Raw genomic sequence first — 17,303 nt, 5'->3', positions numbered from 1 at the left:
AAATTTATGGAGCAAAACTAAACTGGTTCTCTTTGTGCCAGTTGGTTTCAAAACATCTGGAGCCCACGTTAAGATAACAACAGAAGGAATGTGATGGAAAATCAAATTATATGGGGTGGGTATTCTGAGATCAACTCTCTCTATTCTAGTTTCTAAGATATCGAAGTTTTCTATTGTGCTAACGGTAAGAATAGTTTAACCCTGATTTTTTTTTTAGTCTTTCTTTCTTTCTTTTCTTATTTTTTTTTTAAAAAGAACGCTTATTTTCCCCATAACCACAGAACAGTACATTACTACAAGGTTTCCAAAATGCTGTTTTTGGTCCGTTATCGCTCTTGATTCCAAACCAATTTCCTACTGCCAATTCCACACGAACACGCTTAATGCGAGCTCAAGCTCTGGCATATTTTGGAAGGGGAAAAACAAAAAAACAAGTGCTTTCTCACTTTGTGCTTCTTGTTTTAATTTGCCTTTTTTTCTTAGCAACAACCATAGGGAACAGAAGTCGCTAGTGAAACCACAGGATTTCGCTCGCCGCCCCCATAAAAAAAACAGCCATTCTAGGAATGTGAAGTTATTCGGAAACGCTTACATAAGAAATCCAGTGGCTGCATCAAATCTAAATGAAATTCTTGGAGAACTCTTTGAGGCAAAAAAAAAAAAAAGTCTAAAATAGTAAATGGGCATCTGCCAGAGAGGTCAAGGCAGGGACTCAAAATGGCAGCCATTGGACCATGTCAACGTGGCCGCCATCTTAGCCTGTTTAAAACCTCTTTGGATGCCGCTTTTAGGACTTTTTATATAGAGTTGGAACCAAAGTCTGTGACAGTGTTCATCATCAGAGAGGGAAATGGGGAGGGCACATTTTAGAAACTTAAAAAAAGTAGATTGAAATTTAAGTCCATTTCAAAAGTTTCCCCATCCTTGACATTCCTTGTTTGCTTCAACCAGTTGTTGCTATTCAAAGAATGAGCTGAAGGGACACTCAACTCTTTGGACATTGGGGAGTGGGGGATGGGAAACTCCTTCCTGCATCGGTTACCTTCCACCAAGCAACTGTTAACTATCAAACTCTGTCCATAAATTTGGTTGCTGAGGGTGAAACCATCCAGTTAGCATAAACACTATCATTGGCATATCTTGAAAACACAGCCTTAGGCCCGTCGCTTCTCGCAAGTGGAACAGGGCTCTCTTCGGGCCAGTTCGGGTATGACATGCCTAAAAATGAAAACAGATAATTTTTTCTGCACTGAAGAACCCACACTTCACGTGCAGACAGTAAGGCCCTTGGCAAAACTCCCTTTGCAAATTGCAAGCCAAATGACAAAATGACCCCCGGGCGCCTCCACCCCAAGAAACTCCAAGGTGTTTTCCAAGGAACTGGGACCCAAAGCTGAAACTCACAAAAATAGGGGTACTTCGAGGCAGGCCTGCTGAAAAACGTTTGCTCTTTTTAAAAATTTGAGAAGGTTTTATATATATTTAAGGGAAGGCAAAAACACAAGAGGTTCTTGCAGTGTAAGCATCGATAAATCTCACAATTTGCAAAAAAAAAAAAAAAAGGTTGAAAGCCTCTGCATGTATGTTTTCAATCAAAGACACTGATAGACGAAAGAAGGAAGGTTTATTTGTGTGTTTGTGTGTTTACAGGCACACATGTAAATGTATATAGATGTGTTTCGAGAGCCTGGAACGTATTCCGTAAGGCCACTGAAATGGATATAAAGCAAAACTTGTTTCTGGCTTTTCGTAAATGGCTTAATTTGTTGTTTGTCTTTTTTTTAAAAAAAAATAACTTGTAAGGTGCTCAGAATGGTTTTGGAATTGGGCAGAGTAATAATAATACCCAGCACAATCCCTTGATCCCATCAAGCCTAAGGTTCTTGCAAATGAAATACTAAATCAAGTATCTTATAGGGAATCTTATCATGCCCATTGAAAAGAGCCACACTTTCCACCCACTTCCCACCCCCAAAAATTCTGGATTTCAAAACTTGGCATGGAAACTATTTAAGTGCCTGACTACAAATGTAAGAATTTGGGGCTAGGGGTTTGAGCCCCTGGACATGACAAACAAATGGAAAGGCACAGCTTGAATTAAAAATCATTCCAAGGCCTTTGATGGCATGTGCAACATTTAATTAGAAGACCAAAATGTAGGAGTTTTGGCAAGATCTGTCTTTACTGTCCCATCTCACCACCACAATAACAAAGCACATTCCTTTGAAGATACTTGCAACCACATTCAAAACAGGGTGTAGAGGCTAAACATTTTCATTGGGGGAGAAAAAACAAACGACAACCCCAAAAGCATGTGAAAACAGTAATGGTTGCTTTCGTGGGCTCACTCAACCATTCTCTATCAAGCGGTGGGGACTTCCCTACAGTTTTCAGCTGAGTCTTTCAACTCTTCCCCCAGACCTGTCTGAAAAATCCCATTGTTCAGTAAGCAGGCATGACTGAACAGAAACGTAACATATAGAAGGCAACATTTCTGATTGTGAATTTCCATCCGAATCCAAAACAGGAGCGGACTCTAAAATGGTGAAAGGGAGAGGCTCAACCCAAACTTTTAAGCCGTAAAAACAGGGATGCTAAAAAAAAAAAAGAAGACACCACCTCCCAAAATAAATAAATAAAAAATAGGATTTCAATGCTCTAACCCCAGACATACACAAAAAGGACAATTTTTAATTGGATAATGGCTAGCGTATTTTTTCCCCTGAGAGTGCTTCCCTGATTGTAGGATTTTTGTCTTTCTTAGACTACATATCTATATCCAAGTATAGATAGATAGATAGATAGATAGATAGATAGATAGATAGATAGATAGATAGATAGATAGATAGATAGATAAGGATTGGTTGCACGTTTTCACATCCTTTTAAGTGTTATTTTTTGTTGTTGTTATTGTTGAACACAGCTGTCAAAGATGGCTAAAGGAAGAGCCTACAGCAGAGCTTGACAGAAATGAAGAAAGAAAGAAAAAAGGAAAGAGGGGAGGGTTCTTGCCAAGCTAAAGTTTGACTGGTTTCATACCAAACAAATGATACTCGGAAGGGGAAGTACAGAGAGCAGTGAGGACAGTGCAGAAGAGGAAATCAGTTTTGGGAGGTTGTGTGTGGCTAGAATCTAGTAAATGCATGTGAAATTCTACCATAGAGTTTGTTTTCAATCCATGTGGAAGGAAGAGTTCGAGGGACGGGAACATTATTACAATCCACAAGCGGCATCTCTTCTTCCGAGAGTCCATCATCGTAAAGCAGAGAGTCCGAAGGAGTGGACGCGGCCAGATCTAAATAGTCCTAAGCCAAGAAAAGAGAAAAGAGGGTTAAGGACAGAGGCCTTTGGGTCTCCATTCAAGTCACAGGTTAAAAATGTCAGGCGCAACTAGCAACCAGAGCCGCACGGGGAGAGTTCAAGCTAACTACTTCATTGCGTTCTGCCTGTAATACAGGAATCTCCCGAGCTTGCCTTGCCTTGAGAAGGGAGAGATAAAGGTTCCAATAGAGGTTTTAGGTCTCTTGTCCCAAAGGGTGCTTTTTTCCCCAAGAGACAACTGGACTTTCTGGTTTTTCTTTGAAGACATTTCACTTCTCATCCAAGAAGCTTCTTCAGCTCTGACAAATGGTGGAGGATGGAAGGATTTATATTCCTTGCAGACAGCTGGTCATTTGCATTCTGTCCTTGCAGACAGCTGGACATTTGCATTCTAAAAGAATTCTAAAATTCTAAAAGAACACCCTTGGAAGGGTCTGGGAGTAGGAATGGATTTCCAGAGGAAAAAATTGCAGAGTACAGGAAGCAGGAGCACCACTCAGGTGACCGACCCTGAGGACACAGATAAACCTCCAAGTGGCCTCAAGGACTCTCTAAAAGGAGGCAAATGACCAGCTGTCTGCAAGGAGTGTAAATCCTTCCATTCCCCACCATCCAGTCAGAGCTGAAGAAGCTTCTTGGATGAGAAGTGAAACATCTTCAAAGAAAAAACCAGAAAGCCCAGTTGCCTCCTGAAAAAAGCACCTTTGGGACAACCTTGACCAGGATGATGAAGAAGCTCCATAGACTTTTAGATCTCTTGCAGCTACACAATGATTCAAGGGTAATTCTATGCTTGAGCCCTCTTCCCTGCCTCGCTGGGCATTTTTCAATAAAAACTCAGTTTGGAGAGATTCAGAATATTTTATTGTCTGGAAAACTAGCAGCCCTGGAGACATTTTTCCTTGGAATCAGTCCAATTCATGTTCCCTTAGATATCTGCTGAAGTTCTCCAGTTCTCCTCAACTTAAGCAGCAGTTCCTTGCCAACACACTAACATCTGGCAAGGAAGTCCACAGCCTACTCATCCAGCATTATATCTCTTTCAGGAGACCGGATCATCAATTTGCTACAGAAGCCTCTCTGAATAATCCTTTGTCTGAAATTATGGAGATTTTTTTTGTTCAGAAGCACTGAATTCATGCACATCTGGTACTGCTGAATATGGAAGATACACACACCCCAAGCAAATACAACATGCTTTGCATACATTAAAATCTTCACTAAAAGCTCTGGGGCAGATCGGATGGGTATCGTGTGATCACATCACAACTCAACATCATGTGGATTTAATCTCATTGCAAGACATGGTCTTCTATTAAAATTGCACCATGTTAAAAAAAAAAAAAAAACAACCACACCAAAGCAAGGAGTTGCGTACTTACACAACCTACAGAAAGGAGAAAGCCATTTGCAAGGTTGGGGAAATCCCAAGATCAGCAGAATTGCGCCAACCTTCACTGTAAAAAAATGTCCTTCAATTTCTCGAGTTTTCTTCCACAGGGGAGAGAGTTCATTTAAATTTCATTCCAAAGGTTCCTGAGAACTTCTTTTACATTTATGTTGATCGTGTTTGGGGATTTATTTTTTGGTAACAAGGAGAGATGGCTTTTTTATCTCCTAGGAGGTGCAGATGGGCAATACTGATAGTTTTCTTTTATGATAACCTCTTTCCTTTAATTTTAACCTCCCCAATCCCCGACTTCCCGATCTGAGAAAGTTCAAGAAGGAACGATGAAACAGAGCATTCACACATACTCCTTGTACACTATGCAACAATGCTCACACACTCTATCTATAGCTAGTCCTCAATTTATGACCACAATTGATCTCTTTTGTTCCTGAGCAAGACGGTTATTACACAAATTTTGCTCCATTTTGCCCCATGTGATTTGTTGTCACTGGGGTGGGGTGGGGTTATTACTGTCAGGATTCCAGCAGTTACCCCAGTTAAATCATGAGTCTCGAGCCAAACTTCAAAAGGATTTATTGGGAGTAAACATGTCCGGCACTGCCTGGGTGTAGCCGATTCTGAGACATGTAATGCACTGTCACCCTTGACCCTGGTTTTCCCTCCACTCCTGAGTTTATCACAATTCATATTCTCCAATGGGACACATCCATAGCCCAGAGTCATCAATCATACTCTCCAACTAGATTTTTGCACGGCAGAAACTTCAGTCACCTAGTGAAAACTATTTATAGAATGCACTTTTGATTTCCAAGCTGCCACATTCCTCCCCCCTCCCTTTCTGTTGGCAACTCTAAAAAGACCATCGAAATATTTTATGAGTTGACAATTATATTATTATATTAATTTATTATGTGACTATTCTCTTTACTCCTGTAAGCCGCCTTGAGTTGCCGTGTGTGAATAGGTGACAATATAAATTTCCTAAAATAAAATAAACAATTTCTCACCCACTGTTGTTAAGGGAATCCCTGCTGTTGTTAAGTTAGTCACATGATTGTTGAAATGAATCTGGCTTTCCCACGGAAAGTGTTGTGGTTAGTCAGCAGCGGGTGCGGATGGCTGAGGAGAGCGAGGACTCAGATGAGGGGCCAGGACCATTAGGGAGTGAACTGTTGCCTTCAGAGATTGTGGGGCTGGCAGCAGCAATGAGGAGGTTCCCGAGGAGCCTGTGCCAAGTGCGTGTGCACACAGGGCTGCTCACAGGAAAGAGCAGCTGCAGCAGCACAGGCAACTTGGGAGTAAGGCTGCAAGGTAATGGTCCCTCCTTCAAGAGATAAAAGCCAGCTGTGAATCGGAAGTTCTTTGCAGGAAGTAAAGACGTTTTGTAACTTGAGCGTTGTGGACATTGCAGTATCTTAGCTGGTATTTGAAGACTCTCGTGTTGTAAAATATTTCTAGATAACCTTATCTGTGATCCTTGGCAGCCTTGCACAGTTTTGGCAAGGCTTGTGCTTATCAAAGTTAATTAGTTTGCAGCAGCCTTTAAACCAGGGATTTGTAAGAATCATTAAAAGGCTTCTGTTCCCTTTGGTTCATGTTTGTTTTATTGGAAAAGGGTTTGGGTCAGAACAGAAGGTCAAAAAACAGGATCACGTGATCCTGAGATATTGCTGTCCGAGGCCTTCAGGAACTTCTTCTTCTGTGGCTGGCAAGGCTTTTCTGAAGGCCTCTGCAAGCCAATAATTGAGTTCTGGATCAATCCGGAGTTTTGTTCTCAGCTACAGAGGCCTTCAGGAAACCTTGCCAGCCTTGCCGGCTGAAGAAGTAATGGACCAGCCAGGCAGGGGTTGGGGGGGTGCGAGGCCTGGCTACAACCGTCCAAAGGTAAGTAGTAGGGCAGCTGCAGACATTTTCATACACCTGTTGGGCTGAATTCCCATTTCGTACTTCCGAAAGCTGCCCAAAGAGACGACATGTTATATGAAACGGCCTTTCTTTCTTTTTGTGATGGTAACACTGCTTCAGGGATGGGATCTGACCAGCATAACTACCGGTTCTGTTGCTCTGTGTCACGCGCGCATGCACAAGTCGGGCGAGTGCAATTTATGACCTGCTGAGCTGCCCGGACAGCTGAGCAGTGCTGCGTGCAAGTGCGCAGTGGTTGGAAAAGCCCTTTTTTCCTGCTTTTTCAGCCACAGCTGTGCCGCGCAAAGCAGCTGCGGTTGAAAAAGCAGGAAATAAAGGTCAGGTAAGAGCCCAGGCGGGCGGGTGGGCCAAAACAGCAGCAGACACAGAACCGGTTCTGTGTCTGCTTCTCTTCGGAGCAACCGGTTCTACAGAGGTGGACAGAGCCGGTAGAATCCCGTCCCTGCACTGCTTCCTTTAAATTAAACGGTGATGTTTGATTGCTATTGATTGAAAATATCCGTTTCAAACATTTGAACAACTGGAAGTCCATGCATTTGCCATACGCTAAGTAAAATGAATAAATTTGATTGCTACCGTATAATCGGCCTGTGCATGTGTGCACAAAAGTATTTTGCACTCTGCAGTTCTATCTGACCTTAAATGTTGCCTTAATCTAAATAACTGCAGCATGTCTGATCCCAAGTGATTAGCTGGGCTTTTCTCCCTTCCTGCCTTTCAAATATCCTTTCTTTAAATCTCTCCTTAAACAAGTTCTATTCAATTGCAAGGGGTAGACACTCCAAGAGAAATTTACCAATCACCCCCCACGATACCTACGTAAGCGCTAATAAATTTGGAAAGGTTCTTACCCGGCTCTTGACCATCATTTTTTCTAATTCTTTACTGATCTCAGCAAACATTGGCCTTTTATCTGGTTCCTGTTTCCAGCAGTGAAGCATCAAATTGTACCTTTAAGAAAAGAAGCAAACTTTTAATTTTCAGATAAAGAGGAAGAGGAGGAGAGGAAGAGGAGAAGAAGAGGAAGAGGAGGGGGACAAGAAGAGGAGAAGAAAAAGGAGGAGGGGAAGAGGAGGAAGAGGAGGAGGAGAAAAAGGAGTTGGAGGAGAAGAGGAGAAGGAGAAGAAAAAGGAGGAGGAGGAGAAGGAGAAGAAAAAGGAGGAGAGGAAGTAGAGGAAGAGGAGAAGAAAAGGAAGAAGGAGAGGAGAAGGAGAGGAAGAGGGGAGGAGTGGAGTAGTAGAAGTAGTAATAATAATAATTCCTGGATTCCAATATTTCTGTTTTGTTGGTTTTGTGAAGGTGGTATTGGAATCTACTGGAATGGGGCACCCTATGAAATAAGCAATCACAAGTCTCTGTCCCATATCTTTTTTTTTCAATTTTCCTTGTGTATTTTATGACCTTTTCAGAACCTCCCACTCCCCACAAAAAAGCTTTAGGACAAATCCAATAGATTTCTCCAACACATGCATATACATGCGTGAAGACTGATGTTAGGACTTTTGCTGAAATGCATTAGTTCAACAGATTCATACCCAACGTGTCCACTGGCTGAAATCGTAAAATATTGCAAAGAATATAAAAACAATTAAAATTAAAACAATTAAAGGAGTATATGAAATCCCTTGCACCGCCTGCCCCACCACATACATTGGACAAACTAACAGAAGAATAAGTGCACGCATTGAAGAACATAAGAACTCAATCAAAAAGAAGAACCGACCTCTTCCCTGGTCCAACACCTCAAAGCCACAGGACATGAGATTGACTTTAAAAATACCAGAACTATCGCCAAAACTGAACACTTCAACAACAGAATAATCAGAGAAGCCATAGAGATAGAAAAACGCCCACACAGCATGAATAAAAGAGATGACACCTCCCGCTTACCAGCCATTTGGAAACCCGCCCTCATGAACAGACGAGTACCTAACATGATGAATGACACCAGACCCACACCCACGAGGGCCACACAAGATGCCACCACCACACTTCCACGTAAAAAGCAGACTCACACCCACACAGAAGATGAGACACGACCACAGACCAGAAGCCGCACTGCAGCTACATCACTACCCACTTCAAACCCTCTGAGCCATACATGAAGCGAACTGACCCCCACCATGAAGATGCAGCACGACCACGAACTCGAAGCCAAACAGCAAGATCACAGCTCACCAGCTCAAATCCCCAGTAACTAAGACCAACCTGAGCACAACCAAGCCCCCACCTGAACAGAACACACCTCCAGCCAATCAGAACATGGCCAACCCCCAACCAATCAGAACACAGCCAAACCCCCAACCAATGAGAACACACCCCCACCCAATCAGAACACAGCCAAGCCCCCACCCAATCAAGTCACACCCCACTAGCAGTTAAAAGGAAGAAGCAGCTGCAAGCTCACATCACTCTGAGAAGCACAGAGCTGAAGACAGAAGCCTGAAGATGATGAATGAGACTTCATCGAAAGCGTTGCCTAGATACTTCCAATCTTACGCGGAGAAAACCCGAATAACCAAAGATCCACATACAAATACCGCGAGAACCTCAGAAAACAAAAACAATTAAAATATATATATATATTCCCTCTCTCATCAGCCCTGTAACTATTCTTTTCCCATCTTAGGTAAAGTCTAAGAAAGCAAAAGGACTAAGCAATAGCAAGCCCTGGTTCTCACTGAAGGAGAGACTGGAGAATATAATTATGGGTAAGGGTCTTAAGGATTTGACTGGTATTTCCCAACTATGATGCACACCTATGGACCTGGATTATCAACCAGGGCCATCTTCAACAACACAAGTTCATCCTTAGAAGACAATGTTTGTAGCTCAGGACTGAACTGTGGACTTCTGAGCTTGGTTGTTTTCTTGAAGACATTTCATTACCAAACCAGGTAACATCTTCAGTGCACATCTTCAACTACTGCCCTGAAGATATGATGTAGTTGGGTAATGAAATGTCTACAAGAGAACAGCCAAGCTTAGGGAGCACCAGGACTAGAAGTTGCTAAGAGGAAGAAACCGAATTTGATGAACCCATTAATCATCTTTCCTCTGTGGTACAACAGACCTTCATCCCTTTGGGATCATGGTTAAAAGTTTAAAGGCTGTCTGTGATTTCTCCTCCATGATGAGGAAAATAATTCCTCCTAGACAGTTCAGGCACACACATGTTGCATCCTCAAGGCTGTAGAAGCCAAGGAGCTGTCAGTCATGTCATGACACCATCACACCAATTATATGATGGATGTCCTTGGCAGATGATGCCATGGTGATGAACTGGAGTTCACCTGCTGTCCTTTGACCCGCCAACAGAGCTGGCGGCAGACTCGGACAGTGAGGAGGTTGGGAAGGAACATGGGCCAGTCCTGGAGTCTGGGGAAGACTCTGACAAGGGCTCTGCGTCGGAGGCAGAGATGGGGCCACGGCCGTCTGACAGTTATCAGCTGCCTTCGGAATCGGAGATCAGTGGGGAAGAGCAACTGCTGGAGCCTGTTCCCAGTGTGCACATGCGCAGAGCTGCTGGGAGAAGGAAACAGCTAAGGAACAAGGGTCGACATGGGGATAAAGGCACAGGTGGATGGTGAATGGCCCCTTCCATAGGGAATAAAGAGGAGCAAAGGGGGAATAGTGTTTGCAGGAAACAATTAGTTCAATTCATTAGAGTGAAGATCTGTTCCTGAGTCATTGCTGCTACAGCATGGTCATTGCTGCTACAGCATGGCATTTGGAAGATATTGGCCAGGCAACTCTCCAAGCCTGATCAAGGTCTGTAGATGTGCAATCTCTTGAAAGACTGTTTGCTGGGACTTTGCTGGAGAGGAATTCCCTTTAAACTAAATAAAAGAGGTTTTATCGGGATAAGGAGTCAGCTTCATGATCTTGGGAAGCTTAGATCAGACAACCCTTACGGATGATCGCGTTCAACCAACTCGCAGAAATCTAAGAGAAAATAGCTGATTGTATTCCTTCCTGGGCTGGATATGATCCTTCTGAATTGCAACATTGTTTATCCAAGGATACTTACATCTCCTCACTGCAGTTTTCCGGCTTCTCCATTCTATAACCTGTTTTTAAGAGGTTAAATAGCCTCTCAGGAGCAATTCCTGGATATGGGTTACCCCCGAGGGTCACGATTTCCCATAGCAGCACTCCAAATGACCATCTAAGGGGGGGAAAGAATTTTTAAAAAAAATCAAAAGCAGTTACTCTGCAGACAAAGAAACCTCGCAAAGTATCCCAAAAGAACTGAGGACAGACACATTTGAAGAGAAACTCTATTTTTCTTGCCAGCATTCCGAATGTTCTTTCTTACAATCAAATATCGAGTTGCAAAGGGCAGGCTGTAGTAAAATTTCACCCCAAAAGAGGGTTTTTTTTCTTTGCAAGTTGCTGAGCTGTTGTAGAATCACAAACATGAAGCCTTTTTTTTTTTAATAAAAAAAAAGTATATAACTTTGGCTCTCAGATAAACTTAAATTTGGTCATCACCCAGAGGATTGTATATGGGGTCCTTATTACTGCAAGAAGCATGATTCTACCAATACTCCATGTACACCTTAAACCTATTTGCTGCAGCCTAATATATTTGTCAGACAACATTTAAACAAGAGTGACCTTGTTTTGCTGGATCAGACCTAAGGTTTATCTACTGGAGCTAAAAAAACTTCGTAATTGCAGACCGTAAAGGATTCAGTTCTTAGTCCAGGGTCAGTCTTCTTCAGTGGGTGCAGATTCTACAGAAGATCACTTCTTTTTTTAAAAAAAAAAATGCATGGGCTTTGTAGGTAGAAGTATTTGGTATGTCTAGTTTAATGAAAAGAAGAACCGGGGGGTGACACGATAGCAATCCTGCAATATCTGAGGGGCTGCCCCAAAGAAAAGGGAGTCAAGCTATTCTCCAAAGCACCTGAAGGCAGGACAAGAAGCAATGGAAGGAAACTAATCAAGGAGAGGAGCAACCTGGAATTAAGGAGGAATTTCCCAACAAGTGAGCACAATTAATCAACGATTAACATGCCTTCAGAAATTGTGGGTGCTCCATCTCTGAAGGCTTTCAAGAAGAGGTTGGGCAACCTTTTGTCTGAAACAGTCTAGGGGCTCCTGCTTGAGGAGGGTTTAGAAGATCTCCAAGATCCCTTCCAACTCTGTTATCCTGGTGCTAACAGGTAACCATTCTAAATCATCCATTTTATTTAATGCCCTCATCCCTGTTTATCTGCTGGTAACCGCTAGACATACAGAAATATGGACATGCTAACATTTGCTGGAGATATGTGTCTCCAAATAAATGCTTATTAAATAACCCAGTTAAGACTAAATTTGTGAAGCTGCTGTCATCACTTTTGCTTCTTCTTCTTTGTGGCTGTTGCAGTCAACGTTGGCTACTCCTCAACGTTCTGTGGTTTCTTCGTCCCCCGCTTACTGAAATATGAGCGCAAGTCTTCACTGCTGAACATCCTCCATTATTCTTTTGTCTGAGAACGTAGCTCTGATGATGTATTGTGATACCAAACAACCAGCAGTTGGTTTTCTTTAGCACTTGAAATAGAATCCGGCTGTGGTCTTCCGATTTGCAAAATTCCCCTAACCTCACTGCACTTGACTCAAAGTGGGCTCCAGAAGCACACATGAGATCCTCCAGCCAGGATGTTGTGGATTCTCAAAGAAATTATAGGGGGTGGGAAGAGACTCAAGGGTTGAGTTCAAGTCTAGCCACCTAACATTTAATACTAAATCAGCACTAAACAAATCAATGGAATTCATGAGAGGTTGGACTTAGACCGTTTATGGGAATGCGACAATTCTAGGCTGATGACTTGCTTAACTTCATCCACCGTCTCTTCCAGCTCTTCACCTAATACTACAGTAGCTGCCCAAATGAGCGAATGCTATAAGGAGCTGTCCCCTTCTTTTTAAGAGAAAAAAAAAGAACAAGAGATAATAACAGAGTTGGAAGGGACCTTGGAGGTCTTCTAGCCCAACCTCTTGCCCAGGCAGGAAACCCTGTATCATTTCAGAGAGGGTTATTCTATGTTGGAAACACTTCCTCCAAGTTCCAACCTCCTTTTTTTTTCTTTTTCTTTTTTTGCAGTAACAAAAAAGCCAGGATATTACAAAATCTGAACAGCTAAAAGAGCTACATTATTCATCTGTTGGATCAACATTAGGTAGTGAGTATCAGTTGAAAAAAAAAACAAAAAACAAGATGGGTTTGTTCCCTATTTTGAAATGACGTCATACAAGCCTGAAATGACATTCTACAAACCTGACATCATAACCTATAACAACACAAATTGTATCATTTGCCTAATTCAGAATACAGTGCAAATATTTAAGATGTAAAAAAAGATGTTGAGACTCTAGAAAGAGTGCAGACAAGAGCAACAAAGAGGATTAGGGGACTGGAGGCTAAAATATACAAAGAACGGTTGCAGGAACTGGGTATGTCTAGTCTAAGAAGGACTAGGGGAGACATGAGAGCAGCTTTCCAATATTTCAGGGGCTGCCACAAAAAAGAGGGGGGAGGGTTTCAATCTATTCTCCAAAGGACCAGAAGGCAGGACAAGGAAGCAACAGATGGAAACTAATCAAGGAGAGAAGCAACTTAGAATTAAGGAGAAATTCCCTGACAGTTAGAACTATTAACCAGTAAAACAACTTGCCTCCAGAGGTTGTGAATGCTCCAACACTGGAAGTTTTTAAGAAGAAATTGGACAACCATTTGTCTGAAATGGTGTAGGGTTTCCTACTTAGGCAGTGGGTTGGACTAGAAGACCTCCAAGGTCCCTTCCAACTCTGTTATTCATATTCTATTCTATTCCTCATCTGTAAATGTTCTCGTAATGATGTGACACACAGGACATATTTTTGAGCCATTTATGCAATAATGCCAGGGCATGCATGCCCCCACTTTGCCCCAAGGATACCGCAAAGTCTCTTGAACACCTTTGACCCCCATGGAGATACTGCTTGGATGTCAAGATACAAATTTCCAATAGCATAAATCAACTTACACATCACTCTGCGTTGTGTAGATGTGGTCGAAGAGGGACTCTATGGCCATCCATTTTACAGGTATTCGACCCTGTTGGAAGAGAGAGAGAAATGACATATATATGACTTGTTGCAAGCAGATCTGAACGTTACTTCCAAAGCCACAATCCGCCAACAGTTCTTTTTTTATTATTTTAATCCCCTTGTTTTCAGTTTCCTTCATTGCTTTTTCTTTCTTTTCTTAATTGACTTTCAGGCAACGGATTTTCCAGCTATACTAACTTGGCCCAGCCAAGACTCAAATGTTATGATGTGAAAGCATTCCCTCAGTTATCTAGTTACCAGAATTGATAGAAACAGAATGACAGAGCCGGAAGGGACCCTGGAGGTCTTCTAGTCCAACCCCTGCTCAAACAGAAACCCCTACACCATTCTGGACAAATGGCTCTCCAGTCTCTTCTTTAAAAAAAAAACCTCAGTGATGGAGCACCCACAATTTCTGGAATTTTAATATGTTTTCTTTTCTTTTTTTAATCCCCATTGCTGTTGAAATGTAGAGCCAGCAGGGTCTAGTGGTGAAGCCACCAGGGTTAGAAACCAGGTGAGTCCTAGTCCTGCCTTAGCCATGAAAACCATCCGGGTGATTTTGGAATAATCCCTCCCAGGGTTGTTGCGGTGGGGAAAATTGGAGGAGGAAGATGTGTCGGATGTTTGCCTGCCTTGAGTTGTTTGTGAAAATAATAAAAGGCGGGATATAAATAAACAAATGAATAAAAGACGCTGTGAGGTTTGTTGTGGCATTGGGCGCGTGAGTGGCGGCACTGGCGTGATGAACCTCATGAAGACCAATTTCTGGTAGAGTTTGGGGGAGAGAAACAAACCAGAGTCTCTGCTGCATCTGCGTTCCTATCTCCACACACCCCATCCCCACCCTAGCTTGATTTTTATGCCTGCGGCCCACCCCACCTTGTACTACCAGATAGTGGACGGGCCTTTACTAGGCCTTATTTTTGGGGTGGGGTTTTCAAACTCAGGTGTGAAAATCAGGCTAGAGCTTATTTTTGGGGTAGGTCGTATTTTCAGGGAAACAGGGTATTTACTCTCTCTCTTTCTCTCCCTCCCTCCCTCCCTCCCTCTCTCTCTCTCTCTCTTCCTCCCTCCCATCATCATCAACATTATCTATCTATCATCTATCTATCTATCTATCTATCTATCTATCTATCTATCTATCTATCTATCTATCTATCTATCTATCTATCTATGGTATCTATCATCACTCTATCATCCATCTATCTATCTATCTATAGTATCTATCTACGGTATGCATCGATCTGTCTGTCTGTCTGTCTATCTATCATCTATCTATCTATCTATCTATCTATCTATCTATCTATCTATCTACCTACCTACCTACCTACCTATCTACCTACCTACTCATTTTTAAACTGTGGCAGAAGGACTTATTTTATTGACTTTTCTTGAGCAAGCAAGTTTGAAGCACCTCGTATTTCCCACACAGATACTACTTGCAGTATGAAGAGTCTGACCCTCTTCCAAAAACTATCCAAAGAGCTGGTCGTAATGGCATCCCAGGGCAGAAAACAGAATAGAATAAAATAGAATAGAATGGAATGGAATGGAATGGAATGGAATAGAATAGAATAGAAGTGAAGTGAATAGAAGTGAATAGAAGCGAATTGAATTCTTTATTGGCCAAGTGTGACTGGACACGCAAGGAATTTGTCTTCGGTGCAAATGCTCTCAGTGGAAACCATTAGAGAGCATTTCACGGAGGCAGCCATCATCAGCGCCATCTTGGATCTGCCCTAAATCCCATTTTAACTTATGCATTCTATACAGCCTTTATTTTTATTGACTCTGAAACTTCCAGGATTCAGGTTTTGATGGATAACTTCAAATTGTTAATGTTGTAAGGGTGGAATTAATTTTTCCCCTCATGCTACATTACCTAACATGTCTCCTCCCCCCCCCGCCAGGTTAAAAAAAAAAACTAAAACCCCAATGCCATCATCTTCCCTCTATCGTGTCCCCTAAGAACAGTTCTAGCCCCGCCCTTTTTTTAGCTTTTCGAAGTGTACATCTTTTGGGGTTGCAGTGATGCAGCGCCCCTTCCAAATTCAACGTTCGAAGCCCCTCATGGCTGCTGACGGATCCTTCAAATAAACAGTTCATTGTGGCGAATAAATTAACTGTCTACCTCACCTTGCTCCTCTTGACGTAAGAGTCCTCTTCATAAACGTCGCGAGACAAACCAAAGTCAGAAATCTTCATTTTACGCCCTTCGGCTACTAAGACGTTCCTGGCTGCTAAATCCCGATGCACAAGCTTGGGAGAAACACACATACGCACACACAAAGAAATTAATAGATGTGCCCCACCATGGAGAAGTTTATGGAAATAGGCTGGGTGGGAAGGGGAAGGCCATACCTTCATTTCAGCAAGGTATTGCATGCCACGGGAGATCTGCCATGCAAAGGAGATCAGATCGCCCATGGTGAGGGCCCGCTCATCCGGATTGTCCAAGTAGCTGGAATTTCTGTTCGTGTCGCCTCCCATGTAGCTGGTTCCCACTTTCCGGCTTTCCCTCAGGAAACTCCGCAAGGAGCCGTACTTTGCATACTCCACTATTAAGTATAAAGGCCCTGAGGTCAAACAAAAAAAAGGGGGGGACGCAGAAGATCAATCAACTTGCCCTCAACAGATACGCCTGCAGGGAAAAAAAATATGGCAAGGTCCTTATTTATATATTGTTTTAGTTTGCACCAATGTCAGTTTCATGTCAGTTTCACACACCTCACGTTCAGAAGTGTTATCATCTCAGTTGGGGGATTACTCTTCAGTATGAAATTTTGGGAATTCAGACTTCTTCAGACTTCCGTCCTTCTTTCCTCTCTTCCTCCCTCCTTCCTTCGTTCCTTCTCCCTCCCTCCCTCGCTCCTCCCTCTCTTCCTTTCCTTCCTTCTTCCCTTCCTTCCTTCCCCCTCCTTCCTTCTTCTTTCTCCCTCCTTTCCCCTTCCTTCTTTCTTCCCTCCCTCCCTCCTTCCTCTACTTCCTTTCCTTCCTTCTTTCCTTCCTTCCTCTTCCTCCCTCCTTCCTTCCTTCCCCCTTCCTTCCTCCCTCCCTCCCTTCTTTCTTTCTTTCCTTCCTTTTTCGTGACCCTTTGAGAGCTGTGTATAACAAAATTTCATTTTAATGTAGGCCGATTAGTGACAATAAAGTTATTCTAAGTTCTAAATACGTACCATCCTGGCTACAAGCACCATAGAGTCTGATGACGTGAGGATGGTTCACCTGTTTTAAAAGGTTGAACTCAGAATGCAAATCCCGGAGCTCACTTGAAGAAGCATTTTCTGTGAAACAGAGCAGGAAGAGACCTATTATTAAGGCATCCCGACTATGACTTGAGGCAGGATTTAGCAATTACACGCCAGAGTATTACATAAATAGTGGAGAAATGGCTCTCCTTTCCATGATATGATGGCAAAGATAAGCTATTTTTTTTAATATTCAAAATGACAAACCTTGTACGATAGCCGCCAAATCAAGGCGATGGAACACCTCAATTTGAGAAAAGTGGAATTTAAATTAGCTCCACTGTTTCCTTGTGCTTTTGGGCCACTTGAAC

At 42.6% G+C, this 17,303-nt stretch overlaps 1 protein-coding gene across 1 annotated transcript in view; it reads right to left on the bottom strand.

Moving 5' to 3' along the window:
• Positions 1-217: 217 nt before the first annotated feature.
• RET (ret proto-oncogene) overlaps positions 218-17,303 on the bottom strand; it is an 84,002-nt gene continuing 66,916 nt past the window's right edge. Inside the window, exons 13-20 of the mRNA XM_026678386.2 lie at positions 16,921-17,028; positions 16,106-16,320; positions 15,881-16,003; positions 13,678-13,748; positions 10,689-10,826; positions 7,510-7,609; positions 3,158-3,305; positions 218-1,218 (exon numbers count right to left, since the gene is read on the bottom strand). Coding sequence (XP_026534171.1) covers positions 1,067-1,218; positions 3,158-3,305; positions 7,510-7,609; positions 10,689-10,826; positions 13,678-13,748; positions 15,881-16,003; positions 16,106-16,320; positions 16,921-17,028 — 1,055 coding nt within the window. The 3' untranslated portion in view covers positions 218-1,066. The remainder of the gene's footprint in view (positions 1,219-3,157; positions 3,306-7,509; positions 7,610-10,688; positions 10,827-13,677; positions 13,749-15,880; positions 16,004-16,105; positions 16,321-16,920; positions 17,029-17,303) is intronic.

Source organism: Notechis scutatus, chromosome 4 (genome assembly GCF_049901735.1).
Source record: "Notechis scutatus isolate UNSWTSFEM ecotype Mainland chromosome 4, rNotScu1.2, whole genome shotgun sequence".
NCBI classification, from domain to species: Eukaryota; Metazoa; Chordata; class Lepidosauria; order Squamata; family Elapidae; genus Notechis; species Notechis scutatus.
Note: the sequence above shows the minus strand (reverse complement) of the source record. Positions and strands in the feature narration are given on the sequence as shown.